This window comes from Vicugna pacos, chromosome 9, assembly GCF_048564905.1.
Source record: "Vicugna pacos chromosome 9, VicPac4, whole genome shotgun sequence".
In the NCBI taxonomy this organism is placed as follows: Eukaryota; Metazoa; Chordata; class Mammalia; order Artiodactyla; family Camelidae; genus Vicugna; species Vicugna pacos.
The window spans coordinates 54,310,295-54,338,294 of NC_132995.1; the positions used below are offsets into that span (position 1 = coordinate 54,310,295).

The window sequence follows — 28,000 nt, forward strand, 5'->3', positions numbered from 1 at the left end:
CTTCCATCGGGGGCCTCATTCCTCTGCTGGGAGTCGTGTTCGGAGCCTAAAGACCCCTAGGCGGAGCCCCGCCAGAGCCTGGCCTCGTCTGCCCCGTGGGGGATGGTCGGGGGTAAGGAGGTGACAGCGTTTCTTCTGGCCTCTTTCCCCTCTCCCTTCTTTCTCCTCTTCGCTTTCCGGGTCCCTCCTTCCTGGCCTCTCGCGTCCCCGAGACTACAGGCGACGCTCGGTCTCGGGTGGGGAGCTCCGTGTACTGCTCGACTGGCTTCTACACGTTTCCATGCTCCTGACGTTTCAGGGCTTCAGCAGCCAGTGTGAGAGCTTCCAAGAGCGGCCCCTTTGGAAAGCCTTTCCCAGCCTCCCTTTGTGGGGAGGGTGCAACGCGCCATGTGAGCGCAGGGAAGGTGGTACATGGGGGACGTCTGCCCGAGAGGCGGGGTCGTCAGCTGAGGGGGCTCCAGGGTGGCGGGGACCTGGCGGCCAAGGCCATGGGGTCCCGCGATGGGGCGTCGTGTGCCGCTTCCTGGTGTCAGGCCCCGAGCGTGCCCCCGTGAAGAGCCAGCCCGTGTGCCCAGAGCCAGCGGGTCTGAATGGGCTTCCAGCCGAGGAGGGAGGGGTTGGGGAGCACGTTCGCTCCGCGTGGCAACAGCGTAAGATTTTATAATCCTGCTCTGAGCACAACAGGAGCCTACGACTGCTAACTGGAAGACCTGTGCTTCAAGCCCAGCACGGAACGTTCTAGTCTTACTTCCACTCATTCTCCTGCTTCTCAGTGTCCCAATCTACCAAGCCTCCCTCCTGAGCTGCTTTTATGCTTCAGGCAGCGACCTGTAGCTCTCAGTTCTTGTCCTCACTAGCTTTGCTCTGTGGGCGCAGGGCGTGCAGCTGTGGAAGCTCAGTCGTCCTGGGTATTGACGGAGCTCGGCCCAGCGCGATGGATTCTCGCCATCGGGGTCTCACCAGATGCCTCTGGTCTCTCTGCACCTTCTGGAGCAACCAACCACACCTTGACCTACCTGATGGGACCTGTGGATTCCACAGGACCTGCCATGCTGATGGAGGCTGAAGAAAGGGCGTGGATATCAACTTCTCAGACTCCAGGTTGGTGCATCTCCACAGTCAGTCATAACCAGCCATCACAGGGTGCCACCAACACTTTGATTTCAGGGTGTTGTGTGCTTACCGTTTTAAAACATTGAACAACATTGCTTTTTTATTTTTTTTAATTTTTAAATTAAAGTGTACTCAGTTTACAGCGTTGTGTCAATTTCTGGTGTACGGCGTACTTTTTCAGTTATATATATATATATATTACTGTTTCGATTCATTTTGCATTACCACAAGATATTGAATGTAGTTCTCTGTGCTGTATAGAAGAAGAAGGTTGCTGCTTATCTACTTTATATGTAGTAGTGAGCATCCTCACATCTTCAATTCCCAATGAACCCCTTCTCATCCCCTTTCCCCCACTGGTGACCATAAGTTGGTTTTCTATGTCTGTGAATCTGTTTCTGACTTATAAATAAGTCCTTTTGTGGTTTTGTTTTGTTTTTTTAGATTCCACATGTAAGTGATAGCATATGGTATTTTTTTTTCTGTTTCTAGCTTACTTCACTTTAAATGACAGTGTCCTGGTCCATTTGTGTTGCTCCAAATGACATTATTTTATTCTTCCTTACGGCTGAGTCGTATTCCATTGTATATACACACCACGACTTCTTTATCCAGTCATCTGTCAATGAACATTGAGTTTTCTCCAATGACACTGCTTTTTACACAGGTTTAGGTGTACACATACATGAAGCAGATATTACAGAGTCCTCTCGTATGCTCTGTTCTCCCTCACACTATTTCTTCTATTATTAATATCTTGCAGTCGTTTGCGACAAGGGCAGATGGATACCATGATCAAAGTGGAAGGCAGTTTTCCCAAAGTGAGGCTTATGCACTGAACCTCGAATGTGCTGACACTTATCATTTCCCCAAAACTGGCAATCGTGAATACACAAATTGTAGTATCGGGGAACTGTGTTTGAACTCTTTACTGCCATTTATGGTGAATAAGAGACCATTTATTCTCTTTAATAGTTGGGGTAAAGTCTTGGAAGGCACTTCTGGGACACATTTTCCCCAGAGGGCAAAGCTTCCTGCTCCCCTTCTAAGTTGCTTTGGGGAAAAAATGCTGCATTTCCTTCAGGTGACAGACTGTGAATTAACAACCTTCCAGGTGAATGAAGATTAAGGTCTTAATCCGCAAAATAGGAACACTTTATTTCAGACTAGTTCCACTCCCCATTTTCTGTTGGAAAGAGAGAGTTGGTCATCTTACTCCTTTACTGCAGAAACACCACTTGAGATCTTGAACTCAGGGAGACCTATGTGGACAGGTGACTGCCTCTCCCAGCCCAGGGAAGACAGATGTTTCTGATAGTCTACCTAGCTTTCCCCAGTTTTACTTTTGTCTTTTATATCGGACATGCAATAACCCCAACTCACAAGCAGTAGTATCTAGCACGGTGTCCAGGGCGTAGCAAGTCAGGCACCAGAACATTTTCTACCAACTAGGGGAGAAAGATTTTGTGAGTGGAGTATTTTCCGGGGTCTCTATTGGAACGATACAGTGAGGTTCCCGAAAGAGAGTCTGGGAATCTTTGCCCATCCTTCAGTGACTGGTTTCCAGCATAGGGACCTGAAACATCTGGTGTCTCTTCCTCGCTCCCGCAGGAACATAAGTCAGCCTTGGACCAGTGTTTCCCTAGAGGCACCCCATGAAAGTGCACACGTTCCCTTTCGCCTGTCTGTGGTCATGATCATCCTTCCGTGAGGGACCTTTTGGGGATTACAAGTAACCAAGGCTGACACGCTTTTAAAGGGGCCTTTCCGCTCACAGAGAACTGGTTTTTAGCGCAGACCTCAAAGGAACATCCCCTCAGTCTTTGGGCAGCGGCCTGTGGGACTTCTGCATCCCCTAATATAGACTCAGACAGTTTTGTCCTTGGAAATGGTAGGGTGCTTTTAAAATGCAAACTTTAAGAGTTTCCCTTAGTTTCGCCCTGGTTGTGGCTGTGTTCTTTATCGTGTAAAAGCCATTTCAGAATCTTGAGAGACATTTTCCAGCTTGGAGTTTTAAAAGGGGTGCCATGTGAATACAGAGTAAGGGAAGTTGGATTTACTTTCCTGAGAGAAAGGACAAAAGAAAATGACGACAACACACTGGGTGAGACACAGGAAAGAAGAATTTTCAAGAGAATGAGCGTGAGGCAACAAAGGTTAGTGAGTGATCCCTGAGAAATGGAAAACAAACAAGTGAGCCCTGCAATTGCTCCAGTTTGCCACCTGGAGAGAGTTTCCAGGCAAGGTGAGAGAGGAGACGGACAAGAAGCCCCATGGATTTCACTGAGTGGAGGACAGTGAGCTGAGACTCTTGGTTCCTTCTCATCATCTCCCTTTCCCCACGTTGAGCCTTTTGGAGTTTGGTGTTCTCACCTGCTGATAACCCACAGTGTCCTGGGAAGAGTCAGGTTTAAGCCCTCTTCAGAAAGGAATGTGCCGCTCAATGTGAATCTCCCCAGTAGAATTAACACCATGCTTTACCCGCAGGGACTCCATAAATGCTGATAAATGATTAGGTACATAAATGGACGCCTCAACTGAGGTGACACTACGGGCCAAACTGATTTCTTCTTATGTTGGAAATAAACAATCTCCAAGAAAGACTATTAAACTCAAGACAAGATGATTCTAAGACCTGAGTAATCTGGCAAAAGAAGGCTACCTTATAATTTTGTCCAGGCACAGACAAACCAAGGTCACTGTGCAACCGATAAAATCCCAAACTTCCTCTTCTCTTAAGGCAATGTTTTTCACATCTGTACTTCAGTCATAGACCTGCCTGTGCTGAGTCACAGTATTCAATATGGAACAAACCCTCCTTCCTCCCATCCTCCTTCGTATCTTCCAGCCAAAGCCCAAGTCTGATACGAGACTCCTTCTGATACCCTTTTCCTTAGATCATATTGTCTCTAACTGGCTACAAAGAACTAAAAACCCATATTGTTTAATGAGAAGTGTGTTCCTAGAGTTTGGCTTAAGTGAATTCACACGAGCTTTCCAGAAATGAGCATCTGCAAAGGGAGCCTCAGAAAGAAAGGTTATGTTGTGTGTCAGATAGCTAGGCTTAGAACTCCAGAACTTGCTGTTATCCTTAAGAAAAAAAAAAACAAAAACCAAGATCCTTTCTATCAAACCCTTTAATAAGTGACCTTAGGAGGTCAGACAGGATTGTCCCATGTGTTATTGAAGAGAGAGATTGAGGATAAGGTTCAGGGAGAAGGTTATTAAGGGAGACTGGTCAGCACAAACTTAGCTTAAAGAGACCTGGGATCTGGCAAAACAGAGAAACAAACAACGTTGTTGACCTTGAACCAGCAGCCAGTGCAGTAAGAGGTGAATGAGCTCAGAGATCACTCAGGGAAAGAGAGAGTCACCTTCTAACTTGCATCCTTCCCATGGAGTTGGAGCCTGAAAAAAAGAGGGATGTTCCCAAGAGATGGGTCACCATAACATAGCTGGGATTGGCTGGGTTGGTGGTTTCACAAGGGTGACAATGACCATAACCTCCAAGTGATCCACGAAGCATTCATGACGTAGTGATGGAAGGATAGAGCGGATTACTTTTCAACTCCAGGGCCCCAGGTTCATCACAACCCTGTTCACACTGAGGGATGATACTTCTGTGTGAGGACACTCAAAAGTACATTCTGTCCAGTCAAAACTAGTTGTCCAAATTCATCCTAAACTGAGGTGATTGATAATGAATTCATTACTCGGTTGACGTTCCTAGAGTCCTTGTGCAGTATTTGAGGTGCTATGAAAAATAACTTTCTATATCATTTATGAAGTAAGTACCAGCTTATTAAAAACCTTCAAAGTCTGACCCACAGCTTGCTCAGTGAGGAAAGCCAGGATTCAGGCTGATGAGTTATTTTGTAGTTATTTGTACAATGGGAAGCATTTCATCACTAAGACTGTATCCAGAGTGCGTATGTTCTTTATAAAACTGTTAGCATGGATAGAAAAATCAGGATTCTGTAGGAAAAAATGTGAGATAACTTATGGAGGAGAAAGAGTGCTGCTCAACTCCACTGGCCCACAGAGACACAGGAATCTCTTCATGCACTTAAACAAGCTGTAGGCCCGTGCCTGCCCCTGACATTGTGTAATAATACAGAGACCTTTAATTTACAGGATAAAGTGAATGAAGATGATGACAATGACCACAGCTTATCAGGAAAATCTAGCTTTGGGCTTTGGGAGTTGCAAATGGATTTGTATACAAGAGCAGTATGTGATTTTGGAAGACAACTTAGCAACATATTTGATTAAAATGGCCATTGAATATTTAGTCCATGTGCTGCCAATCACTTGATAGAGTGACTAGCCTACTTTGACTCTCGCCAACACTGACAATTTGAGAAAGGTCAAGGACTGACAGAAGAGCACATCCCCGCAGGAGTGGAGATACTTGTGACTTCAAGTAAGCCAAGTACCTTTTGTGAGCCTTTGGGTTCATCATTGTAGAGTGAGGAAATTTGGCACATTTTGTTTTTTCCCCCACAGAATTTGCGGCCCCACAGACAGCAGAAAATCGATTTCTTTCAAGCCTCTTCTGCGTCTCACACACCAATGGCATTAAGCAGTGTGGTTGGAGGATGACTTGGGGTCGGGAGAAGGTAAGCTTTCCTAAGTGGCTGATGCAGTCTTCCGTCTTTAACCTTGACACAAATGCTCCGGGGCACTTGGTCACACCCATTTCACCCTCAAGTCAGGTTAGTGCAGCAGCTAAACTGAAGGGACTGATGCTTCTGAGTGTCTCCTAAATCTCAGGGTCACCCGACCCAGGTGCTGAGAAAGTGAGGACTTCCTTTAGAACATCACTTTCCCCTGCCTGCCTGTCTTTCTCTTCTCAAGCTAATCTTCTATGTCCCTGAGCACAAGGGCACACAAATGCTGAGGATCATCAGCCTTCCCTGACCCATGACCTTGAACTTACCATGTTTTATTTTTCAGATCTAGACCAGGGCAATGGCACGTGTAAAACTCAAAGAGATCTGTCAAAGCAAGTTGCACGAACACTGCTTTGGATCCCTTTCTGTTCGATATGTGGGTGAAGTGGATGAATATAGAAGAGCAGCGTCATGCTGACAAGTCTTTCCAAATAGATGGTCTCTATTCAATGACATAAGCAGAAATTGCTTTTATCATTTAGACAGCTTGGAGACAGATTTTGTGGGACTACAACGCAATTCATATGTGAGAAGTATAAAATGTAGTGTTTAGTGACATTGCAAAAAACAGCAAATAGAGCAATCCACACCTAGAGGAGGAGTTTAGAAGACTGGCACGTCAAACCTGACGTACGTTTATGGAGCCAAGAAGTTGTCCAAGTGAGATGAGGATCTGAGCTAACAAGGGATGCAGTGAACAGAATATTGAGTCAGGACGGAAAACACTGTTTAAATGAATTATTCATTCACATGATACAATATTCTGCTCTTTGTCCTACAGTTTTTGTGATTTACACAAAACTGGCAAAGACCCAGAGGACAATGTCGTGTCATTCTACAAGTCTGCCATCTTTCACGGTGAAAAAGCCTTAAAATGTGTGAGCACTTAATGAGAAAGTGGTGTGACTTTATGACAGCCTTTAAGAAAATAAGACTTTCAAGGAAACACTTTATCTCTTGATATTTTTATAGACACAGGAGACAACACGAGAACTATGCTTGGATGACTTTTGGGAAGAGATAGGTTGGTGGTATCAGCACAAGTGTAGAAAGCGATCAAGAGTGGCTGGAGAAGGAGTGTCCCCATAGGTGGCGACGTTCATGAGACCCCAAGCGGCGTGGCCTAGGCAACTGGAAGGCAGGGGCCCCCAGGATTCCATGCCCCTCCCCCACCGTCCAGTTCTGTTATTGCAACTGCAGGCGGTTACCTGGCACGCCAGGGCCCGCTCCATCACTCCTGTTAGAGTCTGCGCAGCAGGCAGTGCCTGGGGCCCTGAGCTCTGTGCTCTTGAACGTCGTTTGTGTGGTTCGAGACCCTCAAGTGTTGTGAGCTGGTGATCCAGTTGTTGCCAACAGTAAGTTAAGTACTCCCGTTGTTGTCATGCCTCAATCCTGATTAAATTTATGTGGCTTCACTTGTTTTTAATCCATCATATGCTGCGTTTCTTCTCCCCAGCCCCCAGCTCTACATCCTCTACCTCACGTCACCATGGCAGAATGTCTTGGCCCTTTATGTGGTCCGAGGGCAGAAGTTACACTGTTGGAGATCAACCAGGAGCTGCACTTAGAGCTGACCAAACAGAAGCAGGACTTCCGAGATCTCACCCAGAAATTCCTTGTATGCCAAGCTACTACCTACTACCTGGCCAACCAGCTGCAGAAATACAGTAAGTCCTAAGGGTCATGGTCAGCAACGTGGGGAATGATCACTTTCTTCCCTCTCAGAAACGGAAACTCTCCAGACTTTCCCTTGCACCCCTTTGTCAGCATAAATGTCATTCTGAGCACAAGGCAGGAAAGGTAGAAGTAGCTATTTGACCCTCATTTCCCTGAGGATGGGAAAACTGCGGCACAAAGAGTTGAGCAAATGTTCCAGGTGTGTAGTGAGCTGTAGTGTGCGACTAGAGTTCAAATCCCAGTTCTTGATGCCTCGTGAGATCTCTCTACAACAAGCTAAACTCTGTCCATTGGAATCTTTGCTGAGGTGTATCTGGTCTTGCATCACTGTCGCCTAAACGTCTGGGACTAATGACTGCCCTCAGCAAGCTTCCCTGAGGTCACCGTGGCAAAGCACTGTGCCAGTTACACTGAGGTCATGTGGTGACAGCACACACTGGGGGAAGCAGTGATAGCACCTGCTTTGAAGGAGCTAAAGGATGAGCCAAGTCCTCGTGGAAACCGTGGTCTCGATGAGTGATACCATTCAGACAGGGGCTCCCTGGTGAGAGGGAAGCTGAGTTTCCTGGGTGGAGGGTCTCCTTCCAGAATCCCAGGAGGTCATGTGACACCCTGTGTTGAGAGTCCGGATGTTTTCTGGAGAAATCTGACAATCTGCATCACCCAGTTTGTCTCTTGCTGTGCTGGTGAAACTTTGGTGATGTGGGTCAGCAGGAAATCCAGGCGACCTTGAAGGCTGGATCATGAGACATGTGGCCAAAATGAGAATGAGGGTAAGTGGGGGAGAACCCCATCCCTAGTAAAACCCACAGCAGTATGTGGGGCAGGCCCTTCCTAGTGCAGAGAAGATCAGAGACTCTCGGCCAGGCTTCCTGGGCTCATAATCCATGCTGCATTTCTTTCTGTGCCTCAGTTACCCTCTCTGTCCATCCAGTGTTGCTGCATGTTTGAGATGCAAACAATAGTAAATTCTTGTAAAACTCTTACAACAGTGCAGGCAGATTGTAAAGACACTTCCTAGCATTGCAACTTGGACTAACACAGATTATCCTAGTATTTTGGCTCATGTCTTTCACGTCCTTATAGTTTTATGCAACATATTTCACACAAGTGTATCCAGAAGAATTTTCTTTACCCTTTGAGGTACTTCTTCATTACTGAAATCCCAGCACAAGGGAACCATGAGTCCATTAGTCCTAGGGTCCATCCCAACCACACAGGAAGCCACCACTTCATGCCCGTGCTCGGTGTTTCACCTCTGAGGTTGCAAGTCTTGGTAGAGTGGCCCGTGATGCAGGGTCAGTCTCAGGAGATGTGAATTCTGACCTTTGCTAATGCCACTTTGTCTTCTTTACTTCCTTTCTGTGCCTTGGAGTTTCTCGTTCCTCAGCTCTGAAATGGGGACTAATGGAATGCCATGCAGTCGGGAGGCTGAGGAATGAGACGTGGAAATCCCTGCCTAGAGCCTTGTAGCAGGGTTACCTCTGACCTTGGGCTGGACCCTGCCTCCTCCCTGGAGGGCAGTGAGCACAGCAGGGTGTGCAGCTTTCCCCTGAGGCAGCGTCTCTGTTTCCTCAGAGTGTGAAGAGTGCAAGGACATCATTGAATCCGTGCTGGGGGAGAAGCTGCAGTTTCGGGTGGTGACGTTGGCAGAGAAGCTGGCAGAGAAGCTGGCAGAGAAGCCAGTGCTAGCTGATGAGAGGTTCAGGTAAGGAGGGCTCTGTGCAGGGGGGCTGGTGGGAAGTGTAGGCCTGTCCGAAGTGGGGCCGCGAGCGACTTTGGGCCAGGGGAGTGCAGAAATGGACATCACAGTACATGAAATTCACCAGATTCAAATCCAGTGAACAAGTCAGTGGCCTTTGGAACCTTCACCACGTTGTGCAACCAGTACCTCACTGACCTCTGAATCACAGTCCCCTCCTGAATCACTACACCTTGTCATCCTTCCTTGACTCTCTCATTCTCCTGTGCTTTCCACTTGTCACCAGCTGGACGTGTCCACACCATGTATGACTTTGTGACACTCACTGCCCAACATACCCTACATGGATCTTTACATGCAAAGGGGCATGGCTCCGTGAGACACTGAACAGACAGCTTCATGAAGCAGGCTTAGGAAGACATTAGGGTTTGTTGCCAGAAGAAGAAGATGACTGGGACGTAACGGAATCTTAGAAGAGTATCCCTGATACAGAGGAGACCTTTGTTATACCATTTGTCTCCTCTTTCCACAGGACATTCCCCCCATATGTGCCAGAATTCTGCTGTGATGGCTCCTCGGGGATGTTCTCACAGAATTGCCTTTGAAACCTCTGACCACGTATCATCCAACTGTGCATTTTAACACCGTCTCTTCTATCTCTTCTTAGGGAATACGATACCCTAATTCGCTCTCAGGCACGAGAGCTGACCGAGTTACGGAGGAAATTACGGGACGGGAGAGAAGACTCTGTCCTGCTCATCCAGCAGCTGAAGGACATCCTCACCCACGATGACCTGGACAACAACCAGGGACAGGGCTTCCAAGAGCAGCTGACCAAGGGACGCAGGCTGGCAGAGCGCCTTGCCCGCAAGCTCAGCCCAGGTAACGTGGCCACAGGCTCTGATAGCGCTGAGCCTCTCAGGCAAAGCTTCCTGGCTCGTAAGAGACTCCTCACCTCGACTAGGAGTGTGCTGTTTCCATGTTTCATTTTGGGGAGCATGACAGGACCAGGACTGGCTGAGTGGGAGGACAGAGGAGAAATGCACAAGATAGACGTCACAGTGTTTCAACGACCTGCTTCCCCCTGATGGACAGTGGCCTTTGGGGCAAGAGAGCATCCCCCGGGGTTAAAGCCCGGGAAGGAGGATGTGACAGGGGGTAGCTTGTGGGAGTGGAAAGTGCCCTGCGCTATGCATCAAAGTTCCCAGACTCCAGCCTGAGTGTTGCCTTTACTGACTGTGAGCGAGTGATTGATTTTCCCTATTTCAGTGTCTAGTTCCTCTTCTGTACAATGGATCAAACGGTCTGTTGATGGTGCTGCAGTGATTAATCTGGGAATCTTCATGAATCAGTTCAGAAAAAGAGAAGCCCTTCACTGTGTAGGGTTGGATTGGGCACTGAACGTTGCTGAAGTTGTGTTGGGAAATTTGTTTCAGTGCGCAATTTCCATAGAGAGAATTTCCACTGATAACACTCAGAGAGCATGTGAAGTTCCCAGGATCCGTGCACGTGGAGGCATGTGGGACAGGGTCGTTTTCCTCTTCTTTCACAAAGCAGAGGATCTCTATGAGAGCCGTGAAAGGGTGTACAGCCTGTGTCTAGGGAGAACTTTTTGGCCGGATAGATGAATGTGTTGTAGAGGTTGAGATGGGAGGTGGACACTTGTACAGTGGTATAGGGAACAAAGACCATTTAAATGTCGACCCCATGTCAGGTAGAGGGGACGGGATTGTCATCCAGCTGTTTGGTGTCACACTGAACGATGGATTAGACATCTGGACCAGGCCAATTATTTAAAGACATTGCATTGGAACTTGAGCACAGCAGTGACTCATACAAAAATATTTATGTTCCCATGGCCATATATATCCATTCTGATTGCAGTCTGTGAACTGGGGAAAAGCTGACTGGATATTTGTGAATTTGTTCGCAGAAGTTGATGAAGATGAGGAATATAAACTGGAAGAAGAAACACTCAACCCCAGGTAACCATGAAGTCTTAGGCACCGGTAATGGGTAGGTGAGCTACGGAGAGGGTAGAAGAAAGATGAAGACATGAGGGCAAGACAGTGTCATGTAGCAGATGTGAGAAACGCAAACCTGCAGATTGCATTGATTGATTTCAATCACCCAGCATGGAAGCGGCCCTTTCACTTGGTTGTCTGCTGTCTCTGTGGCCCTTGTAGCTACGGCCCAAGAGAATGTACCACCTTTAGGGTTTCCTGCGCACACAGAGACTATGGATACTCTCCTAAATGAACACTAAGATGAGATAAATAAGTACTTTTACAGAGTTTTCAGTGCTTGTTAGTAAGGAAGGTAGCAATGGAATCAGCAAAGGAGGAACTCAAAAAATAAAGCACCAATAAAACTGCTAGAAAAAAGTGTAGTTCTCGTGTGGCACCAGTAAGAGAAAGGCTTTAGAGGCCTTTCTGTTCCTAAATAGAAGGGATAATATCTCTGAGGCCCTAGAATACCTTGAGAGTTAGAATCACTTGACTACCTTATCTTAAACTGAATATGATAGAGGCCGATGGCAATAACACCTGGTGTGGCGGTTCACTTGTGCTTCGTGATCGTGATAGGACCACACTGGGATGTTTGAATCTCATTCCTCATCACATGTTGTGTGGCCAGTGCACCGAGCAACTACTGGTCTCTCCCTCTGCCACCCCCTGACAGCCACACTCTGCTTGACATCAAGAAGAATAGTTAGTTCCCTCTTTCTGAGGACTGACAACTTTCCTTTTCATGACTACATCCTATGCCCTCAATCAAAATCAGTTATGACAACATGGTGTCCGATGGACATAGCTGAATTTTCTGTCATCCCTTTCCCACCTGGCACAGCGCGGAGCTAGAGGCACCTGAGAAGGAGGAGGTGCTCCTGGAGTCCCAGGATGAATGTGTTTTGAATCCTTCACTTCTCCAAGAGGGATCTGACCGCACCCAGCTAGACAGTGAAGGCAAATTTGCACTCGATGAAGAGAAAGTTGGCCGTGCTCCGGATGTTGCTGGTGATTGCTCCGATGTTCCAGAGGGTGAAATTCCAACTGACCTCCCAGGTAGCCTTTCTATTTTTGTTCCCCCACACACCGTGTAGTCTGAAGAAAGTCTTCTCTGAAGGTAGACCCTAGTGGCACATATTGCTTTAGCCCAGAAACAGGATGGATTATGGCAGACAGACATCATGTGAGCCAGGAAGCCTCGATCCCTTTCTAGGCCCAATTCTTGCATCTGTGACCCTGGAGCCAAAGTCAGGCCCTGGGACCCAAGTCAGCGGTGACAAAGTGTCCCCCGCCTTGGCAGAACATCCGGAGGAAGTGTCTCTCAGACATCGTTTGTGTGAAGTGCGTCTTCCAACCTATAGTGATCTAACTGTTCCTTTTGGACAGTGTCCCTGGCCTTTCTTTGCCCGAGCAAACAGAGTGGTAGCCTCGCCTATATGTTAGGTCATGTGGTGTCTCTGGCTTCACTGATGTCTGTGCAAGTCTTCATCTTCCTGATGTTGGCTTCTCTTAGGTAAGTAGCTGGTTAAAACCCAGGAAAGAACCAAGTGTTCCTGTCCCTTGCTCGGATGTTTCCATGAAGTAAGGCTGGGCTCTGGCAGTCTCTCCAGCCTTGAATGCCCATGGTTTCTGTGTAGCACCAGATTTTCCCATGGATTTCAAGGTTTGTAAAATTTATCTGGTCTCAAGCAGAAATTCCTCCATAGCATCAGCAACCGCATTATGTGACAGAATTAGCCAATACTGTAAATAAAACTTCTTAGCTGATTTCTTGGACCTTTGGAAAAATACACTCTTTACTAGACAGAGTCGTAAGTTGTGGTATTTGAAGAACGCTCAAGTAGATCAGCCAGAGTAGTTGAGCGAAACATGTTTCATCATTCCTGTCCAATTCTGATGAGACTCAAGTGTTGTGAAATGTCTCTCCTAAAATTTTCCTGTTGTTGCACTGAGAATATTAATGTCCTTGTGGTACCTGTGTTCACTGAGTTGGTATGTGTGATGTGTGATTTGTTTATGGTGACCTTCTGTCTCTGAATTTCTTACCAGAAAATCAGAATGAGTGTGTCGAAGCAGCTGGACAAGAGCCAATGACCCCCAGGTAATTCTTAAGAATACTGGGCTGTTACTGTGAATGTTGACACCAGAAGACGTCAGATCCAGGGAAAAGAGAATGTGCTGAATATGACTGTCTCATCCATTCACTCGACAGCCAAACGTGCACTTGAGCAATGGTGTTTCTTTCCATTGTGGCAGTTGTGTGTGTTTAAATTTGTGACTCTCTCAAGTTTAGTCATGTACAGTGCTTTAAGCCAGGTCAACGAGCCAAACTTGGGGTTCCCTGTAGTCAGCTGCTGTCTTCTCTGTGGATAAAAGCAGGGTGAGATGCACATCTGTTTTGTAGCTGTTTGGTGTCAGCATCTGGATAAGTATTTGAGTGCAAGAGAAGAAAATACATTCATATTCTATAACAATGTAAGGAATTTTTGCTTGAATGCTGATTTATATTCTATATTTTCTCAAAAGATGTATTCACTTGAGCACTGCATATATAGTTCAACACAATATCTGCAAAGTGGACCCAGTATTTAGTCCTCTGTGTGTTCTGGGAGTCATGCCTGTAGCACACAGGGAGAGTCCGTTTCCTCCCTCAACAGCTGGTTGTGTGGCCAGGGCTCGGAGCGCCTCTTGCTCTCTCCTCTCTCCCTCTCCCACGCCATGGCGGCCACACTCTGCCTCACATATAGGAGAGTCATTTCCCTCTTTAAGGGGCCTTCCCTCTGGCTTTCTGTGACCACTACCTATGCTTTCCTTCCATAGCAGGTGATCTGATTAGGTGTCTAACCGTCTTAGTTAAATATTCTGTCATTCCTTTCCCACCTGGCACAGCACGGACCTACAGGAGTTTGAGAAGGATGAAGTGCTCCACAAATCCCAGGATGAAGGTGTTTGGGCTCCTTCCCTTCATCAGGAAGGTTCTGACGTCTATGAGACTCACAGTGATGGAAAATTTGCATTTTATGAACAGAAAGTGATGTCTACCCTGGAGGGAGCCGGTGGTGGCCCCCATGTTAAAGAGGATGAAATTCCAAGTGACCTCCCAGGTAGTCTGCATTGTCTTTACCCCACACGATTTGTCTAGTCTATGAGAATTTGTTGACATGTATACATTATAAGCTTACATTATGTTTCGAATCAGGCCCTACTATTGCCTTCATTTGTTTCTTTATTTATTCGTTTGGTTATTTGCAGTATGTTTAGTGTACAACGTGTCAGTTTCTGGGTTACAGCATGATATTTCAGTCGTCCATATGCATACATATATTCATTTTTATATTCTTTTCCATTGTAGGTTACTACAAGATATTGAATAGAATTCCCTGTGCTATACGGAAGAAATTTGTTGTTTAACGTCCTTTATATATAATAGTTAATATTTGCACAACTGGAACTCCCAGTTTATCCCTTCTCTCACCCCCTTTCTCTCCAGCAACCATAAGTTTGTTTTGTATGTCTGGGAGTCTATTTCCGTTAGGCAGGTAACTTCATTAGTGTCTTCTTGTTTCTCGTTTATATTCCGTACATGAGTGATATCATGTGGTCCTTTTCTCTCTCTTTGTGGCTTACTTCCCTTGAACGAGCATCTCTAAATTCATCCATGTTGCTGCAAATGGCCCTATTTTATTCTTTTGTACGGCTGAGTAGTATTCCATTGTACAAATATGCCACGGATTCTTTATCCAGGTATCTGTGGATGGTCATTTAGGTTGTTTCCATGTCTTGGCGATCGTATACGGTGCTGCTATTAACATTGGGGTGCGTGTGTCTTTTCCAATTAGACTTCACTCTGGATGTATGCCCAGGATTGGAATTGCTGGATCATATGGTAAGTGTGTTTTTAGTTTTTGAGGAATCTCCAATCCTCTTTTCCTGTAATGGCTGCTCCAAACTGCATGTCCACCAATACTGTTGGAGGGTTCCCTTTTCTCCACACCCTTTCCAGCATTTAGGGTTTGTGAGCTTTTTCATAAAGGCCATTCTGACTGATGTGAGGTGATCCTTAATTGCAGTTTTGATTTGCATTTGTCTGATAATTAGCGGTATTCAACATGTTTTCATGTACCTCTTGGCCATTTGCATGTCTTCCTTGAAGAATTCCTTTTTAGGTCCTGTGCCCATTTTTGGATATGATTTTTTGGGTTTCTGTTGTTGTTGTTTTTAAGCTGTATGTGACGTTTGTATACACTGGAAAGTCCACCGTTGTCAGTTGCATCATTTGCAACTATTTTCTCCCATTTTGTAGGTTATTGTTTTGTTTTTCTTTTGGTTCCCTTTGCTGTGCAAAAGCTTCTAGGTTTAATTACGTCCCATTTGTTAATTTTTGCTTTTTCTCATTTGCCTGGGTAGACTGCCCCAGGAAAACATTGCTAAGATTTATGTTCAAGAATAATTTGTCTATGATTTCTTCTCAGCGGTTTATAGTGTCTTGTCTTGTATTTAAGTGTTTAAGCCATTTTGATTTTATTTTTGTTTATAGTGTCCTCACGTCGTTGATATATGTGTGCCTGTCCAGTTTTCCCAACGCCGCTTGCTGAAGGGACTGTCTTTTCTCCATCGTATATTCTTGCCTCCGTTGTAGAAGATGACATGATTGTAATTCTGTGGGTTTATTTCTGGGCTCTCGATTCTGTTCCATACAATTGCCTTTAAAATAACACATTCCCTGAGTTAGTGAACATTACTCGATTCCTAGTCATGTTTGTCTCACTGGCCAATCACTAGACCAAAGGTGGTCCTACCAGACTCCCATAGAGCTCTCCAGTTGTGTCATAGGAAGTAACTTTCTGGTCTCCTAATTTTGAATGACTCTCTTGCGTTTCATGCTCTAATTTTGGTTCCTGAGCAGTGTCCTTGAGTTTCTAGACCTGTCCTAGGGTGTTGGCAGTCTAGTTTATATCTTTGGAGATGTCACTTCTTTGATTGTTTGTGTCAACCCAAAAGTATCTCCTTCCATTTGTCTTATCTTATCCAGAGGCTTCAGAAACCTGAACGCAAGCACCACTATCATCTTTGGTATGTTTCTCTGAAGCAAGGCAGGGTCCTGGAACGTGCAACCAAATGAATGGCCACCCTTTCTTGGGGGCACTGAAGACCGTGTTGACTTGTGTTTAGATTCTGCTCATCAGTCTAATGTCAATGGAGAATGTATCTACCCCAGTAACAGACAGCATTTCAGATGGAAAAATTCTGAATATTAGTGCAAACTTCTAAGAAATAGCTAGGCAGTCCCTCAGGATCTGTGGGTAAAAGGATGTGGTTACTGTTTGCCTAGACTCAGGACATAGTGTGGGGACATCCTGTCATATTAAGGAGACGTGTCCAGGGGCTCAAGAAGCATACCAAGTGCCTTCTTCTAAGGTTCTGTCTAGGGCCTCCCGGAATATTTCTCCCACACTACCCCGTTACCACATTGCATACGTGCATGTTGCTGTGCTAAGTTTTGCATGGTATTGATCATAGGGAAGTGGGTTTTGCCCAATGTAACTGTTCTGTGAACTCATTTACAGAAAAGCAAAATGATCAAGATGGTGTGAAAGGAGCAGAGCCAATCGTCCCCAGGTAATTTTGAATATTTTTACCCTGTTGATAAAATGTGACCTCCGCAGTTCCCTAATCCAGGACACAGCAGGAAGTGCTGAATACAACTGTATGGTCCACTTTGCCAACCAGAAATTACCTTTTTTGTAATCTTTTCTGCTTTCATTGTGCTACTTACATGGTTTCCTTTTCTAATTAACTTCTTACTTTGGTTTTCTTTTTGATACTCTGATTTTCATGCACTCATTTTTTCTCTCCTGTGTGATTGACAGAGTGAGATGCAAATCTGCTTTCTGCCTGTTTTGTGTTCGCATGTTGGCATGTGTTTGATAGCAAGAGTGTGAATAGACAGTAATAGAATTATATTCTGCCACAATAATCTTACAAAGAGGCCTTGGTAGCATGAGATTTCTGGGACACTAGGGTGCCCCCAAAGCTATATGCACTTTCTCTCTCCATGTAGCACTGAGTGCAATCGAAATGAAAGGGTGAAAGGCAATGTTACGTGGCCCTATGTTATGGGTCATGATTCTACGGTATAGAGAGAATCAGTCTCTTTCTTCATCAGCTTGTTATTTGGCCAGGGTCCTGAGCACCCACTGTCAATTCTGTCTCCTGCTCCTCTGAAAAAACACACACTGTCCCACCAGAAAAGATATTTTATCCTGCTTATTGGGTCAGCCTTCGGCTTCCTTCACCACTCAATTAAACATTCCATTGAAAGGAGAAAGGAGTCTAGATTTCTGATTGCTATTATGGTAATCTTTGGTCTCCCTACCCACTAGGCTCAGCACGGAGCTGCCGCAGGTGGTAGAGGATGACATCCCACTGCCCCCAGTGGAGGAATCCTATTTGATTTACTCAGTTCTTCGAAACCTGTCAGACTCCTTCTGGCCTTCTAGGAGCGCTGCCATCTACTCATTTGAGGGATTGGAACTCTCTTATGCTCGGGATGTCACCAGTGAGTACTTTTCTCAGTATGATAAACCTCCAACTGGACTGCCAGGTGGACTTTGTGTCTTTTGTACTTCACACCTCTGGCGGTGCTGAGCTATGGCATCCCTGTGGGCACACCCTATAGAGATATATTGAGAAGGTTTAGGTCCCAGAATTGAGTTTTAAGCACAGACATCACGTGGGTCAGGGAGCTGTGCTCTCTTCCTTATCCCAGGGCAACCATATGCTTTGGGCCTCAAAGTAGATCACTGAACCCAAAGCAAGGGTGTCAGTGTCACTCACCTCTGTGCCTTTGTACTGAGGTGCCTTTTTTCCTGATTCCCATCAAATGTCTCTTCTTACTTATAATCTTCTCATGTTCATACCCTAAAATACCCCTTGAGTTTCTATGCGTTTCAAAAGATGTTGACAGCCTTAACTACATCTCTGGATTTGTTGTTTCCCTGGGGTCACTGCTGTCATCCCCAGTGTCTGTCTCCTCTAACTTGACTGTCTTAGTGGAGCAGCAACCTGAACAGCAGGACACAAGCAGCTCTACCATCACCTTGCATGTATGTTTCCATGGAGTGCAGCTGAAGCCAGCATTTCCCCGCTCCATCGAGGGTTGATGTTTCTCTTTAGCAGAAAGCTCATTTTCATGCTAGGGTTTGTAGATTCCAACCAGTAGTCTGTTTTCAGTGTATAAATTCTGCTAAACCACCCAGCATACAGTGAGGGAAGGGCTGAATATCCCGGTATTCTTTTTAGAATGCAGATGGGCTATTCCTCAGAATCTGTGGGGAAAAGATACATTTCACTTTTGACTCAGACTTGGAAAGCGTGAGTGTGGTGAGGATCGACCTGACTGAGGAGAGACCGCCCAGTGATCAGGAAAGCAAACCCAGGCAGCTCCACGGGAGGCCACGGGAGGCCTCCTGGGATGTTCTTCTTCCATTATCCTCCCGTGCTTCTGGTGATAATTTTTCCCTGCGATAGTATTGGATACCTCCGTATTAACACGTATAGTGGGATCTGATTAATGTTTCTTGCCCTGTCTGAATTGATCCATAGACAATCATACTGTTGTTGAGGAAGAGAAAGAACAAGACTGCATACGTTCCAGGTAATTCTGAAGAATCATGGGTCTTTTGTTTCCTTTATGCTAATTAATGATTGATTGATTGATTGATTGATTGATATCAGAGTCTAGTCAGTTGACAATGTTGTGTCCATTTCTGTTCTATAGCGTAATAACGAATCATGGCTCTTAATTTAATGTTGACATATGGTGAGGTCAGATCCAGAGAAATGAGAAACTGCTGCAGATACCTCATTCTTCCATTCAGAAAACCACAGTGTGTCCCTGTAACAGTGCTGTCTGTTTTGACGGTGGTACTTTTATAAGCCCCTTTGATAATCTCCCTCAAAGAGAGTAACTGCTTTCAGTTGCTGCAGGGCTGCTTATTAGTTCCAGGATTTCTTGGCCTCCCCTCATCTCTCTTTTCATTCAAAGCAGCGTAAGATGCATATCGGCCTCTGCTTCTTTGTTCTTACCACACTGACAAGTATTTCCTAAAAAGAAATATACCTAGAAAAAGGACACTCATGTCACATCTCAGTAGTAGAGAAATGGCATTGGAGACACAGGATTATGCTGCCAGAGTCTTGTTCACTCAGCTGTTGTATGTCAATTTCAACCAGCTTCGTGCAAGGCTTCAAGCCTCCTTTGCAGTTTCTGAGTGTGTGTGTCCTCACTGTTGTGGACTGGGGTAGTTCTGTCTCCTTCGTCCGGAGCTCATTTTCTGGTCAGTGCTGGGACCACCTCCTGCTGTCTCTCCTATTCCCACTGTAAGCACACTCTGGCCCCAGATGGAGGACGATTGTTATATCTCCCTTTGTGGAGAATTTCCATTTGTTTTCTGCCACCAGTCCCTTAACGCTCCCATCAAACCCAGCTAGGACCCTGTGTTCACTCATCCGTTTTGTTTAATCATCAGTCCGCCTGACTCCACAAGGCTCCTTAGTGAGCAGCCGGTAGGAGAAGAGAATGAAGACCCACAGGACTCACTGGATGGATGTTATTTGACTAGTTCAGTTGGCCATGACCTGTCAGACTCCTGTAGGCCTTACAGAGGTGTCTCATTCCCATGGGACCAACAGGGAGTCTTCTCAGCGCTTGCTGTAGATGGTGAGTACTCCCCTGGACAGGCCAGACAGCTCCTAATGGGTCCCCAGGTATCCTCTATAGTCTTTGTAGTCAACGACCTCTATAGATTATGTGAGTCATTTCTGTAAACAAGCCCTGAGACTTGTGTTGATTTGAATCAGGCTGTTGGATTTAATTTGCAGAAGGCATCATGTGAGTAAGAGAACTTTCCTTTCCCCACGTCTCAGGATGCCTTCTGTCACCTGGACCACCTGCACCATTGTAGGCTGTTGGAATCAAAAGGCTGGAGACGGGAAGTGAGATGTGTGGGATGTGGCCCAGCCCTGCCAGGCCATGATTCAGAATGGGCAGGAGAGGCCAAAATCCCCGACACAAATGGGCTGAGGTGAATGAATGGGAAACATCAATTATCCTTGGATCCGTCCTCTTTGTGGCTTCTGATCATGGCCTGTGAACAGTGTGTACAGCTGTGATACTGGCAGTGAGGCCACAGGAGATCTGCTCTTTCGCCCCATCCGCCCTGATCAGGGAGAAATGCTGTAGGCACAGCACAAACACTTGATCTTTAAAGACAACTTCAGATTTTTTGGAGGCTCTTCTCTACTTTCCAAACTAATCCTGTTGGGGATTCCTTGTGATGTTTGATGAAATATTTTGCCTTTTCCCATGCAAATGGAAAGAATTTTCAAAGCACAGTTTAATAAAACCCATTTGTTGGGAAAAGGGAGAGAAAACGAAATGATATTTAAAATAATGCTATTTTAAAATAATGCTAGAATGTGATTCAAAATAGCATTTGAGCGTGGGTTTACTGGGTTTGAAATTGTTTCACATAATAAAGTTTTTAATTTCAGAGATGTTACCCTTCACACCAATGTGAATTATCAGTAAACCTTATTAAGTATCCTGAAATCCAGTGATTAATGATGAATAGACTGCCTGGATGGAATGAGAAGGGCACAAGAGGCTGAGAGCAGTGATTCTAGGAAAAGCCCAGGAAGCTCTACAAGGTCCTGGTGCAGGGCTGGGGTCAGGAGGGGCAGCTCACATCCAGGGAGGAGTTGGACAAGGGGGATGTGGGAAGTGATGTTCCCGAAGAAAGAGGGGCCGGAAGGTAGCAGGACAGTCCAGGCAAGGTGAGGATTTGAGTTCATGTAGGGAGAGTGGGGAGTACCAGTTTCCACAGGCTGAGTAAGACTGGTGAGACTGCTGATAGTGTGGAGAGACAGAATCAGACGAAGCAGTTAGAAGGAGGCTGGATCAGTCACTCATGAGACTCAGACAGAGTGCGCCCTCTGGAAGACGACGTGGTAACAGACACAGGAGAGACACGTTTAAGAAACACTGAAACAAACCTTGTTGAGCAGGCGGGTCTTGAGGGCGGACCTGTGAGGGGAGCCCCACAGCAATGGGGAGCAGGCCCCGTGGGCCATGAGCCCACCTGAGCCTGACCTGGACTGGATGAGCTAGTTGAGCTCTTTGGTTAGCCCACTTTCTGAGAATACGGATTCATTTCACGGTGAATGTAAACATGTTTGATGAGGAGCAGTGCCTGGTGCCCCTGCAGGGGGGTGTAATATAAGGAATGTGCACTGTATCATCTCCCAGAAGAACCAGACATCCTGATTCTGTAGCTTCCAGTAAGGGACTCAGACCTCAGCTACCCTACTTACAGGTGCTAATATCCACCAGCCCACCCAGGACACATGTAGCCACAGGACGTATCCCCGTGTGGTGGCTGGAAGGCCAGTCAAAACACACGGGGAAGGGAGTTGAGAAGGCTCTAGAAGTGGGAAGAGTTCTCATAACTTGGTCCCCGTGCTATAGTCTCCCAAGTCCCTTTTCTAGTGGAATTTGAAGCCTTTAGGCCCTACTTCTCTTGTTACTTCTGTATTCTACTTAGACATCAACGATTCTTTGTCCTCCCTTCCCTGAGGCCTGTCCAGAACCTTGTCTCCAGGCTACAAGGAAAGGTCGCTAATAACAGACCCAAAGTCATGACCTCATCTGCCTTCCAGTACCCTCTGGACCCAAGTGGGTGATTTTTGATCTCAGCGATGTTGCCGCCTGGCACCTGCCATCTCAGCGTCCCCAGGCACAGCCGTGAAAATGAAATCTCCTTCATGTCCATGACGTGTGCCTCTGTTGTCTGGCTGACTGGGTCGTCTCCGTGATAGGCAGCGACGGCAGAAATGGGTGTCGTGGGAGGGGCTGACAAAGGGAAAGTTGCATTGGCCCTACTGAACTGTTCTCTCCTTTCAGGTGACTCCTGGGAGGACCGTCCCCAAGGGCCTTTGAGTTTCCAAGGGTCAGAGATGCAAGCTTCACAAGCACAACTGCAGACAAGCTCCCAGGTGACCCATCACCTGCAGCTGCAGCGGGACCAGCAGTTTGACTGTGGTGACGGCAACGCCAGGCTCGGCCTTTCCTCCACCGTGTGGGGCTTCACAGCCAACACTGAGTCTGGAGACCAATGGCCGCCCCTCCAAGGTAAGAAAGGAAAGGAAGCTGTAGTCCAAGAGCTGGTCGTTCCAGGGCTGGGGGTGGAGGAGACAGTGGGGCCTCTGCCATGCTCCTTTCATGTCCTCTCGAAATCCTCAATGCTCTAACAGAGGGTAGCGAGCAAGAGCCTTAGATTTAGGGCCGGCTCTGCCCCAGGTCCTGGGTTTGCAAACGCCTGGTTTTTTAACTGAAGCAACTTATTTATCTTCTGAGGTATTCACTTCTTTTTTCCCTTATCTGACCTCCCGAAAGTTAAATCTGCCTTCCAGGGTTGTTTTCAGTGTTCAGAAACATAGTTCCCAGAGTCCCTGGTTCGATAAAACCTGCGTCAGCGCACCTGTGACTGTGTGTTCTCTACCCATGTATCTTGCTGGAGATTTCACACTTACACAGTGCGTGCAAATGCAGTCTCTCAGCTGAAATGCGGGACTTTGGATGGTCAACACTTTCTCTAGACCCCGTCTTCCCTCGCTTTCTCAGAAAGGCACGTTTGCCAGTGTTCTCTTCTCATCATCCATCCTCAAGCCAATTTTCCCCTGTCAGGTGCACTCAGTAACAGTGAGTTTCTAACGTTATGTAGCAACGTAAAGACTGACCGTACACTTCAGTCTGCTGTTTCACATGGCGGTTGTTTTTCTGTTTTTAGCCCTTTATTTAAAAGAAAGAACCACCTTTGTAGATGAGGCGAGCCCCTCAGGTTCTTTTCTGATACTCCATTTAATTTGTCCTCTTCACTCATCTCCACGGTCATGTCCTCAGTTTTCTTACCATGATCCCACTCTTCTCTGATTTTCGTAAATGAGCTTTCAAACCCTCACGTACATGTCATCTCAGTCGTATTCATCTTTCCCCTCTACTGCTCTCAGTATCTCCATTAGAGACTGGGCCCGCCTGGTGCTCATCTGTCAGGCAATGGCCTCATCTGAGAAATGAGGAGAGGGGAGGTGAGAGAAGAAGGAGCACCACTGACCACCTTACAAAGATCTCATGGGAAGGGCTCAGGGCATGTTAGGGATGTGTGGCCATGACAAGTGCCATTAGCCCTAGTGGTATTTCTTTGTGTTCCCTTCCCTCTGGTCTCTCTTTTTCTTGACCTTGCCTTCCTACATTCCTGGCCAGGAATCAGCCCCACTGGCTCAGTCGCTCTCTCTCCTGCTCACTTTCCCCGGAGGCCCGAGTATGAATCCAGGCATCACAACAGATTTTGCTGCAATGCCTAGTCTTCATGCCCTTTATTCTCATAATCGCCCAGATCTAATAGTTCATGTTACCACCTTACCTCTCTTATTCCTCTTATATGTTTCTTTTTCCTTTTTCAAAGTCAACTCATCAGAGGCTCTTACAATGATGCATTCAACATCTCAGTTCCAATATCCATTTCTTCCTTTATACACACACACAATTGTGAGAGTTGTTGTATGTTTTTTAAACATCTTCCATGCCTTATTTAGCTTGAGTATGTATAAACATTATATATAGCGTATGAACATATATATGGGAAACATATACTGATACACATATGTAACAATTTCCCGTTTGGGACTTCCCCAGTTCTTTGCATGTTGAGGTTTTGTTTCAACGTTGAATTTCTTTACTTTCTACAATCCCTTCCCTTCCAGTAGTATAACCTCTGAATGCCCTGATTTCCTTGCCTTTGTCTTTTCTAACTGGGAAATTTTTGTTTTCATGAATTCTATTTTTCTTTAACAAATATTCTTTTGGCAATGTGAAGATGTTTTCCTCTTGGCAATCTTACCAGAAATACATAGTTTGGGGACGATCAACAAAAGTGAAAACTACCAAGGTGTCTCCACTGGCTTCACCTGGCAGGGACGCTGAGATGGCCTCTCTTGTTCCTGGACACTTTGCTTACTTGATGTTCCACTTGGTAGACGAGTAAGTCATTGTAAGGTCATGTATAACAGTGGATCCTGTTTTCTGTGGTGTTATCTTCAGAGCTGGGCTTGGATGCTTCCATTGGAATGAAGAACCCCCCCAAGGTGGAGGGTGAGGGCTCAAGTGCCAGCCAACATGAGTGTCAAGTCTCTAGCAACAGCAATGCCTCCAGTGTCCTGAAACAGAAGATTCTGCGAAGAAAAGTGCTGCGCAGCAAGTGGAGAATTGCATGCAGATTCCCTGGCCTTCAAGCTTAGGGGACAGAGGTAATGACATCTAGGCCCTTCCATTCATGTCTTCCCTGTTGCTCCTCATCTAAGATTACAGCTCAGACTCCACTCTCTTTTCTCTTCCTTGTTCATTCACTGAAGAGTTGATCCTACCTGCGTCTGGTCTTTCCTTGTTTTTCTGTGGGAGCTGCCACCCTGCCAGGCCCTTCCATCCCCACTTTCTGTTTGTACTGTGAACTCTGCTGTGTTCCTGCTGCTGCTGCTGCTGCCCTGGTATTTCTTCTCACCTCTACTCGTAGCTACTGGGAAGCCCGGCCCCGCGGTCCTCCTCATCAGAAGAGCATCATTTAGGGCCCTGAACACGGGGTTCTTTGCCTGAAATCACACACTCCCTTGGTGTCATTGCCTTCCTTTCCCTACCCTTCCTCCCTCCACTCCACTGCCTCTTCCAGAATCACTGACGTCATGAATCACATGCACATGGGTTGGGTTTTGCAGAACACAGCTAGGACAACCTTCACTCCTCGACGTCTCCACGTGAATAAAATTGGTACAACTGAGGAATGAGAACCCTGGTTACAGGAACCAAATATAAATCTCTGTCATAGGTGGGAGCGCTGGACTGGCCTGGAGTCAGGTTTCTCGCCAGACACTGGTGGTCAGCTCTGTGCTAATGTCCATGGGGCTCCCAGTGCCTTACTGGAGCTGGCATTAGGTGGAGGACGGTAGATGGCACCCTAAAGGGACATTGGCCAAAAGCAGAGGCACAGGCCATGTGTTGACAGAACACAAAGAGCGTGACGTGCCTAGGGTTTCAGACCTCTCTTCCTTTTACTCACATGACTCTTACTACATGTTCAGTGAAAGTCCAGGAAAAAACATGGGCTGAGTTGGCACCTGACGCCAGGGAATCTAGGAGAGCATCACAGTGAATTAACCTGGGGCAGATTTATGAAGACTCAGGTATACAGGATACAAGAAGATCATTGCCTCAGGCAAGGCCGTTTGAGAAGGCAAGTGATTTCCTCTAGACTGTGAGAAGGAAGGTGAAAAAATCTTCATGGCCAGCGGGACAGGAGTTCATGGTGGAAGTAATGAAGCGAAGGAAAAAGAAAGGTGTGAAGTAGTGTAGTCTAGTGGGTAGCTCTAAATCTTGCTATCATGAAGAAACGCTGGGTGAGCTTGGATCTATCTAACATGAATGACTTGACCCAACCCCTTGATATTCTGATTCTAACGTTCTGAGGTGAGGTTTGGGCATTAGTATTTTGAAAAGCTCTGCTGACATGCATCTAGGGATTGGAAGGACTATGGATCTGGTGGAATATCAGGAAGCAGTAGAGGAGTGTCCCAAGGATCCTTGCTCCAGACAGCAGTCTGTTTCTGAATGTATATGAGGGATGCTCAGCCCATCCGTCCCTGGGACATGTGAGAAAGGCAGCACTTCGGTCCAGGTCAAGGGCAATCAAAAGTCAGTTGGTTGCTGAGGAGCCAGCGGTGGGGATCTGGCTAAGACTCTGCAGCAGCTGTGAGGTGGCGTGTCCCCAAACACTGGTGGGGCGAGGACAGGGGACCCTAGATTCTGCACCACAGTCTGCACGTTTGTTTCAGGAGGGATTTCTTCTAACGTGTGGATCTCACTTTTCCCTTCAGCCAGCCTCGGGCTCGACCTTCAGCTCCTCCTATCAAGACGATCCCGGGCTGCTCTTGCCTCTTCCAAACATGTGGTCATCCCCCCAGGCGCAGCCATCAACAGAACCCAACAGAGACCCACATTTGATCCCTCTGTCATTCTCCTTGTCCCTCTATCTCTCCTCTGTCTCTGTATCTCTCTTCTGTCTCTCTTTCACAGCTACCCAGTATTTTAGCTACTCTGAACAGATATTCCAATTTGGAAGACACCGCATCATCAAATTTATTTTTCCTACTAGATGCAAAAAGTCTACAGCATGAAATCAAGTTCAAGTCCACACAGAACACTGCAGGGATCCTTTCCTGAGAATCATCATCACAACCACCAGCCCCATCCCATGATTATTATTGCAAAACACTGATTTGATGGGAGAACTCCCAGGCATCAGCCTCCAAACGTTACCCATTGAAAAGGAGACCAGCGCTTTGATGGATACTCAGCTTTGAGAGACCGTAATGCTCACTCCTCTCAATTGCCATCCTGTTCACACTGGCATCTGGAGCAGGTGGAAGAAGGCAACATGTCAGCCTGGACCTTCTCTGCCACCAGATGGGCTGTGCTCGGTGCAGGCGGCTTTGAACATGCAGTGTCCGTGCTGAACAGGTTTCGTTCGAGTTTCATCGCAAGGAAGTTATCAGACAACTGTAGAATCTAGACCATTGAACAGGACAACTGGCCTGTCTTTTTCAAACTGCCAATGCCTCCACAAACGGGATGACAGAAAGGAGAAGAGTTATTTTGGGTTCCAAAGAACTAAAGAGATTGTGCTACTATATTTCTTTAGTTCTTTTGAGCCCAAAACCTCTCCTCACCTTACTGTGTTTGTCTTTAATGGTGGTGACATTGACTTGTTTGCAGAGGACAGGTCAGTTGTCTGGCTCAGAAGTCTACATTCTGCAGTTGTCTGACCCTTCCTCATGATTAAACTCGGGCCTAGCCTTCTGCCAAGGGCACCACATAGTGCACACTGTGTGCTTCGTAGCACAGCCCCTCTGGAGATGAAGAATGTCCACTTTGCCTGTCACCACTCTTGTCATCTAAGCACTGAACATTTGGCTATAGAGGGAGGAGCCAGTGAGATCCGTACATTGGAACACACGTTTTTCTGTCTAGAATCAGTCATTTGACGAGTAGCTCTTCGAGAGTGTATAAAGATCTTATTCTATGATTCTCATTCTCTAACAAAGAAACAAAAAACCATTCTTTTACCGTCCCTGATCGATCCCTGATGTGTGTCAATGACCATATTTGTGTTTGTACAGCGGAACTTTTCCAAATCAGTCAGTTTATTTGTACTGCTGGCATTGTGCTGTGGAAAAGACAATCCCTACCCCTTCCATTTCATTAAAAAGTTCTTTGGAGTTTTACTGTGAAGTTGTGTATTTTTCAATTCAGTGTTATAATCTATGATTCTCCTGACTGATTTAGTAGGTATGGATATAAATTAATACAAACATTCCTGTTTCTCCTCTTCATTTTGATATCTTAAACTCTCCCACGTCTTTTAAGCTATATGTACCATTTGTAGCAGTTTGCATTCAATGTTTCTTTTCTCTCTGTTATTTTGTGTGTGCATATATGTGTGTGTGTGTTTTGTCTTGTATGTAGGAAAAACTAGATAGCTAGTGTTTAGCACTGCTGTAAAATCTTTGTCATCTTAGTCCCTTTGTATGTTGGCACCCATTTTTCACTTGAAGTAGAAATTTTGAGTGATATATCTCAACTTCAACTTTTTACCAGTGTGACCATCAAGGACATTATTCTAGTTTTCTGTTTCCTTCTGTCTTTACCTACCACTTCTTAT

The 28,000-nt window shown here is 46.2% G+C and overlaps 1 protein-coding gene across 1 annotated transcript; it reads left to right on the plus strand.

Moving 5' to 3' along the window:
* The first annotated feature begins 45 nt into the window (after positions 1-45).
* Positions 46-27,563, plus strand: LOC140698227 (NBPF family member NBPF4-like). The gene is made up of 18 exons (XM_072967871.1): positions 46-112; positions 877-1,101; positions 5,248-5,536; positions 5,620-5,732; positions 7,243-7,453; positions 9,042-9,171; positions 9,833-10,047; positions 11,099-11,150; positions 12,016-12,230; positions 13,224-13,275; positions 14,064-14,278; positions 16,742-16,793; positions 17,558-17,733; positions 18,780-18,831; positions 19,706-19,896; positions 22,138-22,365; positions 24,334-24,539; positions 26,157-27,563. Exons 4-17 carry the CDS (start codon positions 5,712-5,714, stop codon positions 24,528-24,530), a joined length of 2,007 nt encoding a protein of 668 aa, XP_072823972.1. The 5' UTR covers positions 46-112; positions 877-1,101; positions 5,248-5,536; positions 5,620-5,711; the 3' UTR covers positions 24,531-24,539; positions 26,157-27,563.
* Positions 27,564-28,000: the final 437 nt, after the last annotated feature.

What these genes read in the sequence shown, in the direction of transcription:
- LOC140698227 (XM_072967871.1), top strand. Translation starts at nt 5,712, where the DNA reads ATGACTTGGGGTCGGGAGAAG. An exon ending in CAAGAGCCAATGACCCCCAG is followed by an intron (nt 13,276 to 14,063) that starts GTAATTCTTAAG and finishes CACCTGGCACAG; the next exon opens with CACGGACCTACAGGAGTTTG. An exon ending in CCAATGGCCGCCCCTCCAAG is followed by an intron (nt 22,366 to 24,333) that starts GTAAGAAAGGAA and finishes TGTTATCTTCAG; the next exon opens with AGCTGGGCTTGGATGCTTCC.